Here is a 17907-nt window from a genome sequence, read left to right as displayed (position 1 = left end):
CTGGAAGCTGGGTCAAGATTAGACCTGGGAACTGGATATGTGCAATAGGTACCACGTTGGATCACACCAGAACAGGTAAGACCTGGGAGCTGGATCAGTATCATTCTCTAACACATAAGAGCCAGTTGAGGATTACACTGGAATAGATATAACTTGGGAGCTGGATGCCGTAGGCAACACAAAAATTGCCCCCCCCCCCCCATGGAGAGACTCTGACACTGACCAACACCCCCCTCCCCCATGAAGAGAGCTTGACATTGACCAACAACACCCCAGCCCCCCCAACCCCCACCCGAGAGAGCCTTCCACTACCACTGCCCCCCATACACTGGCAGCCCCCTCCACCCCGGCAAGAGAGAAGACACTCACCTTCACAGCTCCGAATATCCCCGGGAACAAGAGTCAGGCTCCGCATACACCATCAAGCAGCCCGCAGCCTCTCTCAGATCCCACCTGGTCCCCATGCTATGTATGTCCTTTCTTCCATTCCTTCTTTTGGGGGGTGGTTCTGCCCCCCTGAAAAATGCCACCCTAGGCAAATGCCTTGTTTGCCTTGTGGTAAATTCACCCCTGTCTAACAGTTAAGACCTGAGAGCTGGCTCAGGATTACACTTTAACAGATATAACTTGGGAGTTGGATCAGGATCATTCTCCAAAAGATACATTCTGGGAGCTGGATCAAGTATACACTGGAAGAGATGAGACATGGAAGTTGGATTAGGATTACACTGGAACAGATTAGACCTCAGAGTTGGATCAGGGCCTGTCAAAGGTTGAGGATGATCCCACATGAGAGTAAGTGACGCAGGATCCGCAGGCTGTGGAGTCCAAGGGCTAGACATTATTCACCAAGGACCCCCTCACAGGTTGTTAAGACTCCATTCATACTTTGCAATTTGGAATTGCGGGCAAATTTGCTGCAATTCTGCCTGCGATTCCAAATAGCATGGCAGTTGCTGCACAACACTTGTTTGGGTGTTAATATCCTTTAATGGCACCCCATATGTGATGTGATTCTCACGCGATTGTCATGAGACAGGATCATGCAGCAATCACAGCAAACCGCGCCTTTAAATACCATGTAAAGTTTATAGCCAGAATAGGAGCAGGAGCTTCTTTCTGCACGATAAGCTCACATAGGACAGCCTGTTCAAGTGAATGGACTGGCCCTATGTGACATGCAAAATTATGTGAGAGTCTCTGTTTGAAAATCGCATAGCGGGGCCGCATTATGTGAACGGGGCCTTAGGCTGCGTGCTGACCACAGGTCGAGACTCCTAGATTCCCCCTGCTCTAAACACCACAGACTACAGAGGACACAAATTCAGGAAGACACCAGAGAGTAGTTCAGGAGCAGGTGAGTGGACTCCACGTTGCAGCAGAATGAAGTGGAGCACCAGGATACAAGCCAGAGGTTAGGGCAGGCAGTGGTCACAGACAGGATACAAGCCAGAGGTTAGGGCAGGCAGTGGTCACAGACAGTCAGGATACAAGCCAGAGGTTAGGGCAGGCAGTGGTCACAGACAGGATACAAACCAGAGGTTAGGGCAGGCAGTGGTCACAGACAGTCAGGATACAAGCCAGAGGTTAGGGCAGGCAGTGGTCACAGACAGTCAGGATACAAGCCAGAGGTTAGGGCAGGCAGTGGTCACAGTCAGGATACAAGCCAGAGGTTAGGGCAGGCAGTGGTCACAGACAGTCAGGATACAAGCCAGAGGTTAGGGCAGGCAGTGGTCACAGACAGGATACAAACCAGAGGTTAGGGCAGGCAGTGGTCACAGACAGTCAGGATACAAGCCAGAGGTTAGGGCAGGCAGTGGTCACAGTCAGGATACAAGCCAGAGGTTAGGGCAGGCAGTGGTTACAGACAGTCAGGATTCAAGCCAGAGGTTAGGGCAGGCAGTGGTTACAGACAGTCAGGATACAAGTCAGAGGTTAGGGCAGGCAGTGGTCACAGACAGTCAGGATACAAGCCAGAGGTTAGGGCAGGCAGTGGTCACAGACAGTCAGGATACAAGCCAGAGGTTAGGGCAGGCAGTGGTTACAGACAGTCAGGATACAAGTCAGAGGTTAGGGCAGGCAGTGGTCACAGACAGCCCGGATACAAGCCAGAGGTTAGGGCAGGCAGTGGTTACAGACAGTCAGGATACAAGTCAGAGGTTAGGTCAGGCAGTGGACACAGACAGGATACAAGGCAGAGGTTAGGGAAGGCAGTGGTCACAGACAGTCAGGATACAAGCCAGAGGTTAGGGCAGGCAGTGGTCACAGACAGTCGGGATACAAGCCAGGGGTTAGGGCAGGCAGTGGTCACAGACAGTCAGGATACAAGCCAGTGGTTAGGGCAGGCAGTGGTTACAGACAGTCAGGATACAAGCCAGAGGTTAGGTCAGGCAGTGGTCACAGACAGTCAGGATACAAGCCAGAGGTTAGGGCAGGCAGTGGTCACAGACAGTCAGGATACAAGCCAGAGGTTAGGGCAGGCAGTGGTTACAGACAGGATACAAGCCAGAGGTTAGGGCAGGCAGTGGTCACAGACAGTCAGGATACAAGCCAGAGGTTAGGGCAGGCAGTGGTCACAGACAGTCAGGATACAAGCCAGAGGTTAGGGCAGGCAGTGGTCACAGACAGTCAGGATACAAGCCAGAGGTTAGGGCAGGCAGTGGTCACAGACAGTCAGGATACAAGCCAGAGGAATCAAATGAATAGAGGAAGGCTGGATAGTAGAAAAGCTCACCAGGGGCACAGCAGCTACCTTGCAAAAGCGTTGCCGGATGCTGCACACTGAGTTAAAATAAGCCGGGCAGAGGGAAGAAGTCGCTCTGTCTGGATGTGGCGTTGACAGAGCTGTCAGAGGATGGAAGGTGTGCTAATTGGCTGCAATAACACAGGCAAAACTTGGAAGTGTGTGCACCTACACACCATAAATGCACTTGTGCTGTATTGTGGAAGGTAAGTAGCACTGATGCTGGTATTGTCAATAGTCCCTGAATCAATAGGCTTTAATCTGATTCTGTGATAGGGAATGGGCCGTCTTTACCCTTGGCCCCTTTCATGCCCATCAAGCTTTTTCTTGAATGTATTTTCTTTGAATTGTATTTTATCATTATTGTATTACTTTATTATTTTATTGTGTTTCATTATTTTGAATGTTTATGTGGCCTTGTTATTGAGCAGCAATTTATTATGAAGTGGGAGGGCAAGAAAGGGAGATGTTTTCTTTCTTCCAAACGAGGTTTCAGTGTTTGGAAGAACAAGTTTGGTTAAATGTGACTTCATAAGACGAGCTATACTATAACCTGGACGATTGATAAACTTTACAGACAAGGTTTTAGCCTATTTTGGAAAGTTGATGTTAGGCCCCAGCCGTGCCAAATCCCACCAAGGCACCTTTATGTTATTATAATTTTAAGTCACTTATGGTGATGCTCTTACAAAATTACTTCAAATTACGGAAATACTGTAGATATTCAGTCGCCCTTTTTATAGCTTACCTTCACATTTTTGTTTTAGTAGTTATTTAGGGTGTCTAAGTATGTCTTGGCAGTCCAGTAGGCACCAGACGTTGACCTCATGGTTTATTGCACTCTTCAATCCAGCAGACATGGTCAGGCATGCCCCCTCTCTCCCTATAGTCAACAAGTCCATGCAAGAAAAATGCGATGAGGGTGGTGGCCATTACTATACTAAGACAATGTCAGGGATCAGCTGCAGGAAAGGCCTGATCTGTGTAGCTACACCAGACTATATATATTTAAGGTAAGATTTATTTTCAGTGAAACCAAAATCCACCCAAACACCAGGAAACAGAGTATACAACAAACATGAAGATATAAGTGAACCAAAGCCAAATTAGAAAATGCCTAACTAGTAACCTAAGTAACAGAAAGCCTAACTAGGAAATAAACTATATACAGAATGGGGAATATAGATCAACAGGGTAAAATTGGAGCTGTATGAACAGTCAGGAAGAAGGAACCAAGACTGGGATCAGGAACAAGGGGGTGCAGGTATAGGGTACAGGGTATAGGTAGGTACAAGGCAGATCAGGAGCAGAGACAGGGGCAGGATAAATGTCAAGCAGTATCTGGCTAGCAATGCAAAACACTGATGCAAGAGGCACTGATAGAGGAGGGACTAAATACCCTTCCAACAGCCAGCATCAGGTAGAGACTAATTACTGGGATCTACTGGGAGACACCCACTGAAGGACACCAGAACTACAACCTTCTGCTCTGGAAACTACAGTGCCACCAGCAGGTGATTCAGGTCCTGACACAAAAAGCACTGTAGAGGGAGACCAGGAAGGGCATTCCCACCAAAAGAAAAAGGTACTTCAAGACATTTCCAAGTGATAATAAGTTAACGCCCAGTAGTACAGGAATATAAAGAGAAAAAAGGTTTAAGCAGGGGCGGACTGACCATTTGGAAACTCGGGCACTGCCCGAGGGCCTGGGGTCAGTAGGGGGCCCCATGAGATGCCCCTGGTACCTTTTTCATAGGCTTTTTTGAGTTTGGGCAAGGACACAGGGGTCCCATGATCCCCTGTTGCCCGGAGGTCCCATGAGTTGTCAGTCCGCCCCTGGGTTTAAGACAAGCTGTTGGATAACTGTTGAGTACAGATGGACAATGTGGAGGCACATACAACACATTAAAAGCACACCTAAAAACTTTAACGATGAAGGAAGCAAGAAATGTGTCTATATCCCCTGATCTCTTTCACAGCATTATGCTGAGTACTAAGATGGAGGTGAGCTTTAAAAAAAAATTCAGGCTTGTTTCCTGTGGCATCGTATCTTTTTTTCTAAGATCAGTATTTCTCATTGTTGGGACAGGTATTGGGGTTGTTTATAGATCACTTTCAAGCTTTGGAAGGATTACAAGGGATGTTTATCTGCTTTTTACAAATCTGTTTCTATTTGGTACAGCACGGTGCTGATGTCAACCTGCAGGATAACTGGGGGGTGACCCCAATGTATCTGGCTGCGTGTAGCGGACAGTTAGAGTGCATCCGGCTCCTCGTTCAAGCAGGTGCTGACATAACATACAAGAATAAGGTATGTACATGGAAAGGCATTCATATGTAATTCCAGGGGGCAGGCCACTCATAGATGATGTTTTAGTTTTTGGTGGACACTGGACACTGGAACCTGACAATTTCTTCCATGTCTCAGAGACTGTTGGTGAGACCTCTGCATTGAGTTCCTGGATCTGCACACCTACTTTGCCCAATATATATAGTTCTTCCACTCTCCCTCCTGGCTTTTGTATGTATTTTATATAACAAAGGAAGTAACAGGAGGAGCTGGGACACCCAGAACTCCTGGTTGGACAGGAACAGAATTATGGCAGAAGATCTCCCTTTTGAAGCATCTAAGATACAAAAATCCAGGGGTTGACTTAGCCCACCAGGCTCCACCTAAAGCTATAAACTACTTTTAGATGAACTGACGCCTGCATTCTCCATCACTTTCTGCTTGCTCTGGTCAAGCCTGTTTACAAGTCAGAAGATACCATATTCACAGTCTGTAAAACTCATGTTCAATTAAGTTAGGTGGAGCAGTGAGTTAAATGGAATGCCTTGCTTTTCATCCATATCAAAATGGGCAGATGTCCTCTTTAGTTCTGTTTAAACTTCTATACTATATCTCAGAATGTGGTAACAAATCACATAGTTCTAAATTGGTCTCAAACAATTGGTAAATATAAATGTATATACTTTCTGCTCATTGAGGTTACAAGGTGTCACAGACAGGTGGGAAAAAAAGTAACAGTTCTTCAGACTTAGCCAACAGCATGGACCAATAAGTCTTCAATGTGGACATGAAAAAACATACACTCAAAGGACTGCCATTACACACAAATTACAAGGCTGCCATAGTTAGGGAGGAATATCTTTTGGTAACACTGGAAAGCTGACCATACATTGAATGGGGTTGAACAAGAGAAATATATAAATTCACCAACCAAGCTAAATAGCGTGGATAGAGGACTCTCCCCTGTTGGCCATTGCAATCTGAGAGCAGACACCTCCCCTGTTGGCCATTGCAATCTGAGAACAGACACCTATTGCTGTCAGAATACCTCAACAGTTTTGCACCTGTCTTTAAAGATTTTGAGATGTTGAGCAGGAGAGTTCATCAGGAGATACCTGAAATTCACTCCATGTTTGACGTGGAACTAAAGTCTGCAATACCTACCTCTGTTTCAATGGTCCAAGCTCCCTTGCCAGTGCCAGCATCTTCTCCTTGGCTTCTTCTGGGTGCCAATCTTCAACCACTGTGACTGGCTGAAGGCCGAAGATATCACTCCTGCACATGTCCAGGGTTACAGTCATATCAGCACACAGGCACTGTGCTGGAATGTAAATTGAGCTGCGTATGCACAGATCAGCGTACATTCTACAGATAACTGCGAACAGGCAGGTACGTTTATTTAATTGCAGAAAATACATTGCATTTCTTTACTGCAATAAAGAGCCTGCTTGCTCGCGGGTCTTTTTCATTTAGACTTTAGTTCTGCTTTGGGTCTATCTTTTTTGTAATTCCTATATTTGTCCAATACATCATGTACAAAAAGGGCAAACTTAGACCATCTTAGCAAGTGTACTGGATGACAGTGCAGAAAATGTGCCAAATCGTATACAAAATGAATTAAGATGGACCAGACCATTAGGAGCCAACTTGTGTGGTGAAAAGGAATTACAGTCAGATACAACAGAACCAAAGAAACCATCATGGTCAAGTCGTATAGCAGTTATCCTAAAAGGTACCTGTAGGTGAGGGAAGTTAAGGCAATGCTAAAACAGGCTGGTGCTTACCAGTCAGCTATAAGGTTAGGAAACAGGATGGATGATATCGCCGACCCCCATCACATAATCAGGGGCGGACTGACAACTCATGGGGCCCCCCGGGCAATAGGGGATCATGGGGCCCCTGTGTCCTTGCCCAAACTCAAAAAAGCCTATGAAAAAGGTACCAGGGGCATCTCATGGGGCCCCCCACTGACTCCAGGCCCTGGGGCAGTGCCCGAGTTTCCAAATGGTCAATCCGCCCCTGCACATAATCAACTTGTAAAAAGGGAACTGGCTGTGGGGCCCGCAGCAAAACCCTGAAAAGGCAAGGAGGATTGGGTGAAAAATAGAAAAAAGGGAGAGGGGGGATAGCTGAAGGAAAGTAAGACCAGAAAAAAGGAGGAGAGAGGATGAGAAAAACGAACCAAAGTACAGTAATTATGCATCCTCTCCCGGCCAGGGTAAACAGAACTAAAGAACACAAGCCTCACTAAGGAGGGGTAGGTTTGTCTTTGGGTTGATCTGTCTCTGTATTGTAACCCAGAAAACCTGTGCTGCTTTTGTTAATACTAGAGATGAGCGAAGAAATGAAAAATTCGATTCGGCTGATTCGGCGAATTCCAGTGTGAAATTCGATTCGATGCGAATTTCTCCGCTACGAAGATGACTTATTTAAAGGGTTTCTAGGCTTCAGAGAGCCTTTAAATTAGTGCAGAACACTGTACCTTTAATTTAAATGCCCTTGGAGATGAGGAAGGAGAAGGAGAAGGAGAAGGATGAGACGAAGGAGAAGGAGAAGGATGAGAAGAAGGAGAAGGAGAAGGATGAGAAGAAGGAGAAGGATGAGAAGAAGGAGAAGGATGAGAAGAAGGAGAAGGAGAAGGAGAAGGATGAGAAGAAGGAGAAGGAGAAGGATGAGAAGAAGGAGAAGGAGAAGGATGAGAAGAAGGAGAAGGATGAGAAGGAGAAGGATGAGAAGAAGAAGGATGAGAAGAAGGAGAAGGATGAGAAGAAGGAGAAGGAGAAGGATGAGAAGAAGGAGAAGGAGAAGGATGAGAAGAAAGAGAAGGATGAGAAGAAGAAGGATGAGAAGAAGGAGAAGGATGAGAAGAAGAAGGATGAGAAGAAGGAAAAGGATGAGAAGAAGAAGGATGAGAAGAAGGAGAAGGATGAGAAGAAGGAGAATGATGAGAAGAAGGAGAAGGATGATAAGAAGGAGAAGGAAGAGAAGAAGGAGAAGGAGAAGGATGAGAAGAAGGAGAAGGATGAGAAGAAGGAGAAGGATGAGAAGAAGGAGAAGGAGAAGGATGAGAAGAAGGAGAAGGATGAGAAGAAGAAGGATGAGAAGAAGGATGAGAAGAAGGAGGAGAAGGATGAGAAGAAGAAGGATGAGAAGAAGGAGAAGGATGAGAAGAAGGAGAATGATGAGAAGAAGGAGAAGGATGAGAAGAAGGAGAAGGATGAGAAGAAGGAGAAGGATGAGAAGAAGGAGAAGGATGAGAAGAAGGAGAAGGAGAAGGATGAGAAGAAAAAGGATGAGAAGAAGGAGAAGGAGAAGGATGAGAAGAAGGAGAAGGATGAGAAGGAGAAGGAGAAGGATGAGAAGAAGGAGAAGGAGAAGGATGAGAAGAAGGAGAAGGATGAGAAGAAGGAGAAGGATGAGAAGAAGGAGAAGGAGAAGCAGAAGAAGAAGGATGAGAAGAAGGAGAAGGAGAAGGATGAGAAGAAGGAGAAGGAGAAGGATGAGAAGAAGGAGAAGGATGAGAAGAAGGATGAGCAGAAGGAGAAGGATGAGAAGAAGGAGAAGGATGAGAAGAAGGAGAAGGATGAGAAGAAGGATGAGAAGAAGGATGAGAAGAAGGAGAAGGATGAGAAGAAGGACAGTTCTGTGACAGTTTCTGTCTATTTCTGACAGTTCTGGGACATTCACTCCATACAGCGGTTTCAACCGCTGTATGGAGGGAATGTCATAGAACTGTCAGAAATAGACTATTAATGACAGTTCTGGGACTGTCCTTCCATGCAGCGGTTGAAACATTGTATGTATTTGTTTCCATAAATGGATCCATTTATGGAAACAAATACATACAATGTTTCAACCGCTGCATGGAAGGACAGTCCCAGAACTGTCATTAATAGTCTATTTCTGACAGTTCCATGACATTCCCTCCATACAGCGGTTAAAACAGCTGTATGGAGTGAATGTCCCAGAACTGTCATAAATAGTCTATTTCTGACAGATCTGGGACATTCACTCCATACAGCTGTTTTAACCGCTGTATGGAGGGAATGTCATGGAACTGTCAGAAATAGACTATTAATGACAGTTGTGGGACTGTCCTTCCATACAGCGGTTGAAACATTGTATGTATTTGTTTCCATAAATGGATCCATTTATGGAAACAAATACATACAATGTTTCAACCGCTGCATGGAAGGACAGTCCCAGAACTGTCATTAATAGTCTATTTCTGACAGTTCCATGACATTCCCTCCATACAGCGGTTAAAACAGCTGTATGCAGTGAATGTCCCAGAACTGTCATAAATAGTCTATTTCTGACAGATCTGGGACATTCACTCCATACAGCTGTTTTAACCGCTGTATGGAGGGAATGTCATGGAACTGTCAGAAATAGACTATTAATGACAGTTGTGGGACTGTCCTTCCATGCAGCGGTTGAAACATTGTATGTATTTGTTTCCATAAATGGATCCATTTATGGAAACAAATACATACAATGTTTCAACCGCTGTATGGAAGGACAGTCCCACAACTGTCATTAATAGTCTATTTCTGACAGTTCCATGACATTCCCTCCATACAGCGGTTAAAACAGCTGTATGCAGTGAATGTCCCAGAACTGTCATAAATAGTCTATTTCTGACAGATCTGGGACATTCACTCCATACAGCTGTTTTAACCGCTGTATGGAGGGAATGTCATGGAACTGTCAGAAATAGACTATTAATGACAGTTCTGGGACTGTCCTTCCATGCAGCGGTTGAAACATTGTATGTATTTGTTTCCATAAATGGATCCATTTATGGAAACAAATACATACAATGTTTCAACCGCTGTATGGAAGGACAGTCCCACAACTGTCATTAATAGTCTATTTCTGACAGTTCCATGACATTCCCTCCATACAGCGGTTAAAACAGCTGTATGCAGTGAATGTCCCAGAACTGTCATAAATAGTCTATTTCTGACAGATCTGGGACATTCACTCCATACAGCTGTTTTAACCGCTGTATGGAGGGAATGTCATGGAACTGTCAGAAATAGACTATTAATGACAGTTGTGGGACTGTCCTTCCATGCAGCGGTTGAAACATTGCATGTATTTGTTTCCATAAATGGATCCATTTATGGAAACAAATACATACAATGTTTCAACCGCTGTATGGAAGGACAGTCCCACAACTGTCATTAATAGTCTATTTCTGACAGTTCCATGACATTCCCTCCATACAGCGGTTAAAACAGCTGTATGCAGTGAATGTCCCAGAACTGTCATAAATAGTCTATTTCTGACAGATCTGGGACATTCACTCCATACAGCTGTTTTAACCGCTGTATGGAGGGAATGTCATGGAACTGTCAGAAATAGACTATTAATGACAGTTGTGGGACTGTCCTTCCATGCAGCGGTTGAAACATTGTATGTATTTGTTTCCATAAATGGATCCATTTATGGAAACAAATACATACAATGTTTCAACCGCTGTATGGAAGGACAGTCCCACAACTGTCATTAATAGTCTATTTCTGACAGTTCCATGACATTCCCTCCATACAGCGGTTAAAACAGCTGTATGCAGTGAATGTCCCAGAACTGTCATAAATAGTCTATTTCTGACAGATCTGGGACATTCACTCCATACAGCTGTTTTAACCGCTGTATGGAGGGAATGTCATGGAACTGTCAGAAATAGACTATTAATGACAGTTGTGGGACTGTCCTTCCATGCAGCGGTTGAAACATTGTATGTATTTGTTTCCATAAATGGATCCATTTATGGAAACAAATACATACAATGTTTCAACCGCTGTATGGAAGGACAGTCCCACAACTGTCATTAATAGTCTATTTCTGACAGTTCCATGACATTCCCTCCATACAGCGGTTAAAACAGCTGTATGCAGTGAATGTCCCAGAACTGTCATAAATAGTCTATTTCTGACAGATCTGGGACATTCACTCCATACAGCTGTTTTAACCGCTGTATGGAGGGAATGTCATGGAACTGTCAGAAATAGACTATTAATGACAGTTGTGGGACTGTCCTTCCATGCAGCGGTTGAAACATTGTATGTATTTGTTTCCATAAATGGATCCATTTATGGAAACAAATACATACAATGTTTCAACCGCTGTATGGAAGGACAGTCCCACAACTGTCATTAATAGTCTATTTCTGACAGTTCCATGACATTCCCTCCATACAGCGGTTAAAACAGCTGTATGCAGTGAATGTCCCAGAACTGTCATAAATAGTCTATTTCTGACAGTTCTGGGACATTCACTCCATACAGCGGTTTCCGGCAAAAAGTGTATGTGCAGAGTTCCTCTATTCTGCAGATACACTTAGAGGAGCTCTGCAGATACACTTAGAGGAGCTCTGCACATACACTTTTTTCCGGTTTGGAATTATTCTTATTTTCATCCTACTTCTTCTTCTTCTTCTTCATCCTCATCCTCATCCTCTTCTTCTTCTGAGGATGAGGATGAGGATGAAGAAGAAGAAGAAGAAGAAGAAGTAGGATGAAAATAAGATTAATTCCAAGCCGGCAAAAAGTGTATGTGCAGAGCTCCTCTAAGTGTATCTGCAGAGCTCCTCTAAGTGTATCTGCAGAATAGAGGAACTCTGCACATACACTTTTTGCCGGCTTGGAATTATTCTTCTTTTCATCCTACTTCTTCTTCTTCTTTTTCTTCATCCTCATCCTCAGAAGATGAGGATGAGGAAGAAGAAGAAGAAGAAGAAGAAGAAGAAGAAGAAGAAGAAGAAGAAGAAGTATAATGAAAAGAAGAATAATTCCATGCCGGCAAAAAGTGTATGTGCAGAGTTCCTCTATTTCTGACAGTTCTCTCACAACTTCTTCACATGTACAGTGGTTGAAACATCTGTATCCTAAATGTAAACTAATAGATACAATGTTTCAACCGCTAAACATGTGTTCCTTCTGTCAGAGAACTGTCAGAAATAGCGGAGCTCACTGCAGGGACACTTTTGCCGGCTGATCGGGAAATGTTCGATTCGCGCACCCGAAGTAGGCAAAATTTCGGTTTCGACACGAATCGAATATTTCCTGAAATTCGACTCGAATTCCGGTTCGCCTAGTTCGATTCGCTCATCTCTAGTTAATACATATGTATAGAATCTCTAGTTTTACTGTATATAAATTTGATGTTTACCCAGCTGGTTGCCTGGCAAAAGACCTGGAGACAGTCCAGGGACCAGTAGTGGAGAATTACTGCTCTAAATAACCATTATCTTCTGTATTCCAGAAAACTGGTCTGCCGCCCAAGCGCCTTGCCTCCCAAGTAGGCTTCATTGCCTGGATTGAGTCCTGCTCCCATCAGCCACGCTCTCTTAAACATCTGAGCCGCCTGCAGATTCGCTCCAGCTTGGGGCCCCAGAGGCTTAAAGCCGTGAGGACTTTCAACTTGCCACAATCACTGAAGTGCTACCTTATGTTTGAGGACCTTGTGCTACAGGAAACACTCTAATAATCCATAAGTGACAGCCATGCATCGCAACCCAGTGTCTTTGGCCATCTCTGTTTGATGGAAATGTCTCGCTTCTTCTAACCATTAATGGTGACTTTTAAGAACCTGCCAATCAGTAATACATTGATGGGGAACAATGGCACACTCATTCTACACAACACACAATCTCTGTAAGCTTCCAACAATGACAGTGGTGACAACCTGTCTGAAGTGGCAAAATTTTGTTGTAAGATGTTGTCTTTCTTTTGCCTTTACAGTGGATTGGAACTAAAATGGTAGACTGTTGTCTGTAATTTTTGATCAACCAACTTCTTGGGGTTTCAGTTAAACAATTAGTCCATCTGCTGTCTTGAGCAGAGGTGCCCAGTCCTTTGAATGTTGAGATCTCAAGTGCAAGTATGTGGTTGGAATAAAGGAAGAGAAACGTCCAGGCTAATTAAAGTGTATCCGAGCCAACACGCATTTTATTAGTCGTGGACAGAATAAGGTAGGGTTCGTGCCTCATTTATTTTTACTGTTGACTGTATAGTGATTTACCATTGGGAAAATGGGAAATTTTCCTAATGGGAAATTCAAAGGATCACTATTGTCACTGGAACTGGAGATATCTTCCAATGGAGACATCTGTTATGCTGATAACTGTCTAAAGCTGGCCATAAACTATGCGAGTTTTGCCTGGTTCCTCTACCTAAAATTTGAAGGAACTGAGCAGATACAATAGCCGCAGCAGGGGTGTCTGCCATCTGCACTGTAAAGTGTAGATGGAGAAACCTGTTTCCTTTTACCATATGGCCAGCTTAAAGCCCCCCCTCTTTGGAAAGATTTGCTTTTGGGACATAAAAGTGACGGGTTTTACCCATGCTCTAGCAAAGATGTAAAAAAAATTTGGACTTAAGATACATTAAAATATTGGCTCTTGGGTTATGGAATAAACATTATAGTACAGGTGTGTCTTTTACTAAACTATCCCTAAGTGCTCCTAAGTTAACCTGCATTTACCTCCCTCCCCAAAAACTGCTTACTAACTTTACTTACCCAGCTGCGTTCTGCTCAGGTTAAAACCTTGGCCACTAAATTACTTTTAGCAGTTAAACGGAATCTCAAAATATGGCTCCTATTTAAGTCAATGGGAACATGCAGACATAGGTAATGCTAAAGAGAGCTTCACCAGGACACACTGTAGACACCAGAGGAGGCCACAACTCTGGAACAAAGGTATGTAAGCAGCTGGGGGGATGGTGTGAGCAGGGGCGGACTGACCATTTGGAAACTCGGGCACTGCCCTAGGGCCCGGGGTCAGTAGGGGGCCCCATGAGATGCCCCTGGTACCTTTTTCATAGGCTTTTTTGAGTTTGGGCAAGGACACAGGGGCCCCATGATCCCCTATTGCCCGGGGGCCCCATGAGTTGTCAGTCCACCCCTGGGTGGATGGATAATAACCAGGCAGCTAGCATTTTCAGCAAAAGGTTAGCAAGAAAGCCATCCATATTTTTTCTCATGGTAGCTAGTCTTTAAAAAAAATCAGCCAGGAGCACAAATCTAAATCCATTGCAAGCATGGAAAGAGATGGGTGCGTATTCACTTGGACTTCACTTAGTCAACGTGCAGTCAATAACATGCATGCTGTTTAGAGAAAAAAATGTAAAATATCGTAGGATGAATAACATATCTGACAATCTGGAGACCCAAAAAATAATTTGGACAGCCTCAACCGTTAGCCTGTGCACCTCTGCTCCACAGCTTGAAATTGAATAAATGTATAAATATTCAGAGAGCTGGATGATTATCCAGAAATGCTGGAGAAATATCGTTTTTTGAAGCCCCATCTCATGCTGTGAAATGTGGATGATCTGTAAAGTGCGTGGTAGGATCTTGTGATCATAAGCAAGGCTGAAACTTGGGTCTTCCTTTCTTTGTCCACATTGATCAATGGGTGTCTGTAATGACATATAAACTCATATTTAAAAGGATAATTTTTATCTCAGCCGTCTGTAATGGTTGGCTATGGGTTGCATCACTAGCTTCTGATTCTTTATGGAATGTCTGCAGCAAACATTCTATACATGCGTTTCCAGCTTTTCCTACTGCTGTGGCCAATACATTTCTTTATTTGTGTTATATTTAAGGAGAACGGGTTTATTCATGTAAAGGGGAGAGGCAGAGCCAGAAAGGGTGTTGGGGAGATTTTATATATATATATATATATATATATATATATATATATATATATAGAAATAAAAAGCCAGTGGGTGATGCAGCCCATGAGCAACCCTCCAAACATCAAAATAGCACTTTTTTTTGGAATGATCTTTTAAGGTCCACCCAAAACATAGAATTCAGTTTTGGGTAGGGGGAGCCAGGTTTGATGAAAAATGTACAAAAGCAAAATATTCTGAAATCCCAACTCTGCCCCCCAGTTTGTCCTCAGTAGGAAAATGCATGCTAAGCTATGCAGTCCTGCTGCTCAGCTTGATTTCTTCAAGTACTCCTATGGAAAATCCAGCAGGGGGTATGTTAATACTCGGCATAAGATCACTAAAGAGGGTGGATTTAAGATTTTGGAGCATGGCATATTCTCCACCCAGCTTACAAGTGATAATATCTGGCACTTTCCATCCAGAACCAAGCTACAGATTTTGAGTGGACCTATACATTATGGTTTGGGTGCAAGGGTTGGTTACATTTAGGGTTGTGTAAAACTCCTATACACTACCATAAATTTGTAATCAATCTGAAGATTTTGACAGAATTCTGGAACAGTCTGGCTGTGTGTAGATATTGGGAATCAGATGGCTTGGAAAATTATTTGTTCTCTGATGAAGAGACATTCTTTAACATTATTTGTGTCTAAATGGCAGCATACAATATTTCAATATTCAATATAAAAACACATATTCTGTGGGATCCCTAGATACATCCAACATGTGTAAAAGTCTGAACTTTCTTTATCCCCCTTGATGTAAGTTATCTCCAGATTCTTTGTGCTTTCTGATATATGGCAACCCCTGCACTTCTTGAAATGTGCACTGAACTTTAGAAGTGAATCATATGATTCCCGAAGTTAAGTAGTTTTATTTTAACTATTTAAAAAGCACCACCAAATCCACTACATGGGCTGACTGCCTATTTTCTGGCTTTGATGGCTCAAACTCTGTTGGGTGTTAGCATATCAGTTTTCACTTTAGATGTCCAAAACTGAAGGTAGCCATGCAATGCAGGCATCTAAACTTACCTGCACATATATTTAATTAACTTATAGAGCAGCCCTGGGGTTCCTCTAGAGCAGCCTTTCCCAACCAGAGTTCCTTTAAAGCAACCATTCTCAACCAAGGTTCCTCTAGAGCAGCCTTTCTTAACCAGGGTTCCTCCAGAGGTTGCTGGGGCCTCCAGAAGGCAGCCATGTTATGCAGGCATCTAAAGTTACCTTCACATATATTTATCTTATAAAGCAGCCTTTCTTAACTAGGGCTCCTCTAAAGCAGCCTTTCTCAAGCATGGTTCCTCTAGAGCTGCCTTTCTTAACCAGGGTTCACCTAGAGCAGCCTTTCTCAAGCAGGGTTCCTCTAGAGCAACCTTTCTCAAGCAGGGTTCCTCTAGAGCAGCCTTTCGCAAGCAGGCTTCCTGTAGAGCAGCCTTTCTCAACCAGGGTTCTTTTAGAACATCCCTTCTTAACCAGGGTTCCTCTAGAACAGCCCTCCTTAACCAGGGTTCCTCTAGAACAGCTTTTCTCAATCAAGGTTCCTCTAGAGCAGCCTTTCTCAATCAAGGTTCCTCTAGAGCAGCCTTTCTTAAATAGGGTTCCTCTAGAGCAGCCTTTCTCACCCAGGGTTCCTCTAGAGCAGTCTTTCCCATCCATCATTCCTCTAGAGCAGCCCTTCTTAACCAGGGTTCCTCTAGAGCAGTCATTGTCAACCAGGGTTCTTCCAGAGGTTGCTGAGGCTTCCTTGAGCTGTGACTGATTGACCTTCCATCTGATGGTTTCCACCTAGTTCCAGGATCAATGCTACTTGGAAAAGTCAGCAGCGTGACACCAGTTTTCTTTTTTAGCTGTCTATAAGGTTGTCATTCTGACCGCCACTGTAAAGGTTGCATTCTTCGGTCTACTGACCACCAGTGTAAGAGGTGTTTTTCCATTGACCCCCGATGAATTGGTTTTACTAAGGGTTCCCTGGGACCTGAAATTTATTTTGAGGTTCCTCTGGGGTAAAAAAGTTTAGGCTGCTGTAGAGGTTGCTAGGGGTACCTTGAGCTATGATCAATTTTTACTTCTCAGATAAGTACTAATAACTATTGAACTTTGAAAAATAACTCCCACCTAGGAAAGGTTTCCTATAATTTGTAATGATAGGTCTGTTTTCATCAATAAATACAATCTACTAGCAAAAGTAACAGATGAAGGATGCTGACACACAAGGTTGCTTGCCTTGTAAACCTAACACCCAGAAGAGTTTTTCATCTGTGGCTACCCCATCATTGGGAGTCTGTAGGAACCAAGCTGTATCTATGCCCTATTATTACATCATCATGAGTGACATAAGAAGTGTAGGAAGAAAAACTCCTATTGGTTCACAGCAGCAGAATATTTTTTTCATTTTTGATTTAGATGTGCTCAGCAATGAGTAGCCCCTCACAGCTCTGAACAGCTGAAATCTTCCATATGGGTATGACTGTTAGATTTTTATTTTATTTTTTATTTATCTGTTAAATTATTACAGATATTTATATAGTGCTGTGAATTTACGCAGTGCTTTACTTACTGTAGATTCACATCAGTCCCCACCCTGGAGGAGCTTACAATCTAAGGTCCCAAAATAATACTGCTGTGATGTTATGCGGCCTGTTTAGATGGAAATAATACTTAAACATCTTTTTTTATCATATTGTCGCCAGTCTGAACAAAAGAAGGTCTGTGAGTCTGTAAGATGCCAAGAAAACAAAAGAACACATTTGTATTTCTGAAAAAAAAAAAAAAATTGTTGGCTTTGAACAAGATTGTAAAAAATGTCAAGATGGACAAAACTTCAAGCACTTAAGACTAAATGTTTGGTTAGACATGGTCTTGACATGGTAAATACTCGTTTTTAATAAAATTTTGTTAATATGTCTGATCACATGCTCAGCGTTGAGCTGTTTTGTTCCAGCTTTAAAGTGCACATGTAATTCTAAAGTCTCTTACACCAACAGAATTTACCCTCTTCCCACGTCCCTTATTATTTGTTCTTATTGAGCTCAAGGCAGGATTTGCCCAAAGCTTTAAAAGATATGGGAACCCCAACAAGACATTTCTCTTATTTGCCCAGTTCAGACTGTTAAAAAATACCATTGAAAGCAAAAAATACCCATTGATCCACCAGAAATCCAAATGGCTGGTAACATCCTG

At 43.4% G+C, this 17907-nt stretch overlaps 1 protein-coding gene across 1 annotated transcript in view; it reads left to right on the top strand.

The window, feature by feature from the left end:
* The window catches only part of LOC149444213 (ankyrin repeat and SOCS box protein 5-like), a 31046-nt gene extending 13406 nt beyond the window's left edge, over positions 1-17640 (top strand). Inside the window, exons 4-5 of the mRNA XM_089654787.1 lie at positions 4926-5054; positions 12306-17640. Coding sequence (XP_089510913.1) covers positions 4926-5054; positions 12306-12527 — 351 coding nt within the window. The 3' untranslated portion in view covers positions 12528-17640. The remainder of the gene's footprint in view (positions 1-4925; positions 5055-12305) is intronic.
* Positions 17641-17907: the final 267 nt, after the last annotated feature.

Source organism: Staurois parvus, unplaced genomic scaffold (assembly GCF_062004578.1).
Source record: "Staurois parvus isolate SC_StPar_1 unplaced genomic scaffold, SC_StPar_1.0 ptg000799l, whole genome shotgun sequence".
Taxonomy (NCBI): Eukaryota; Metazoa; Chordata; class Amphibia; order Anura; family Ranidae; genus Staurois; species Staurois parvus.
This window is presented reverse-complemented; position numbering and strand designations above follow the sequence as displayed.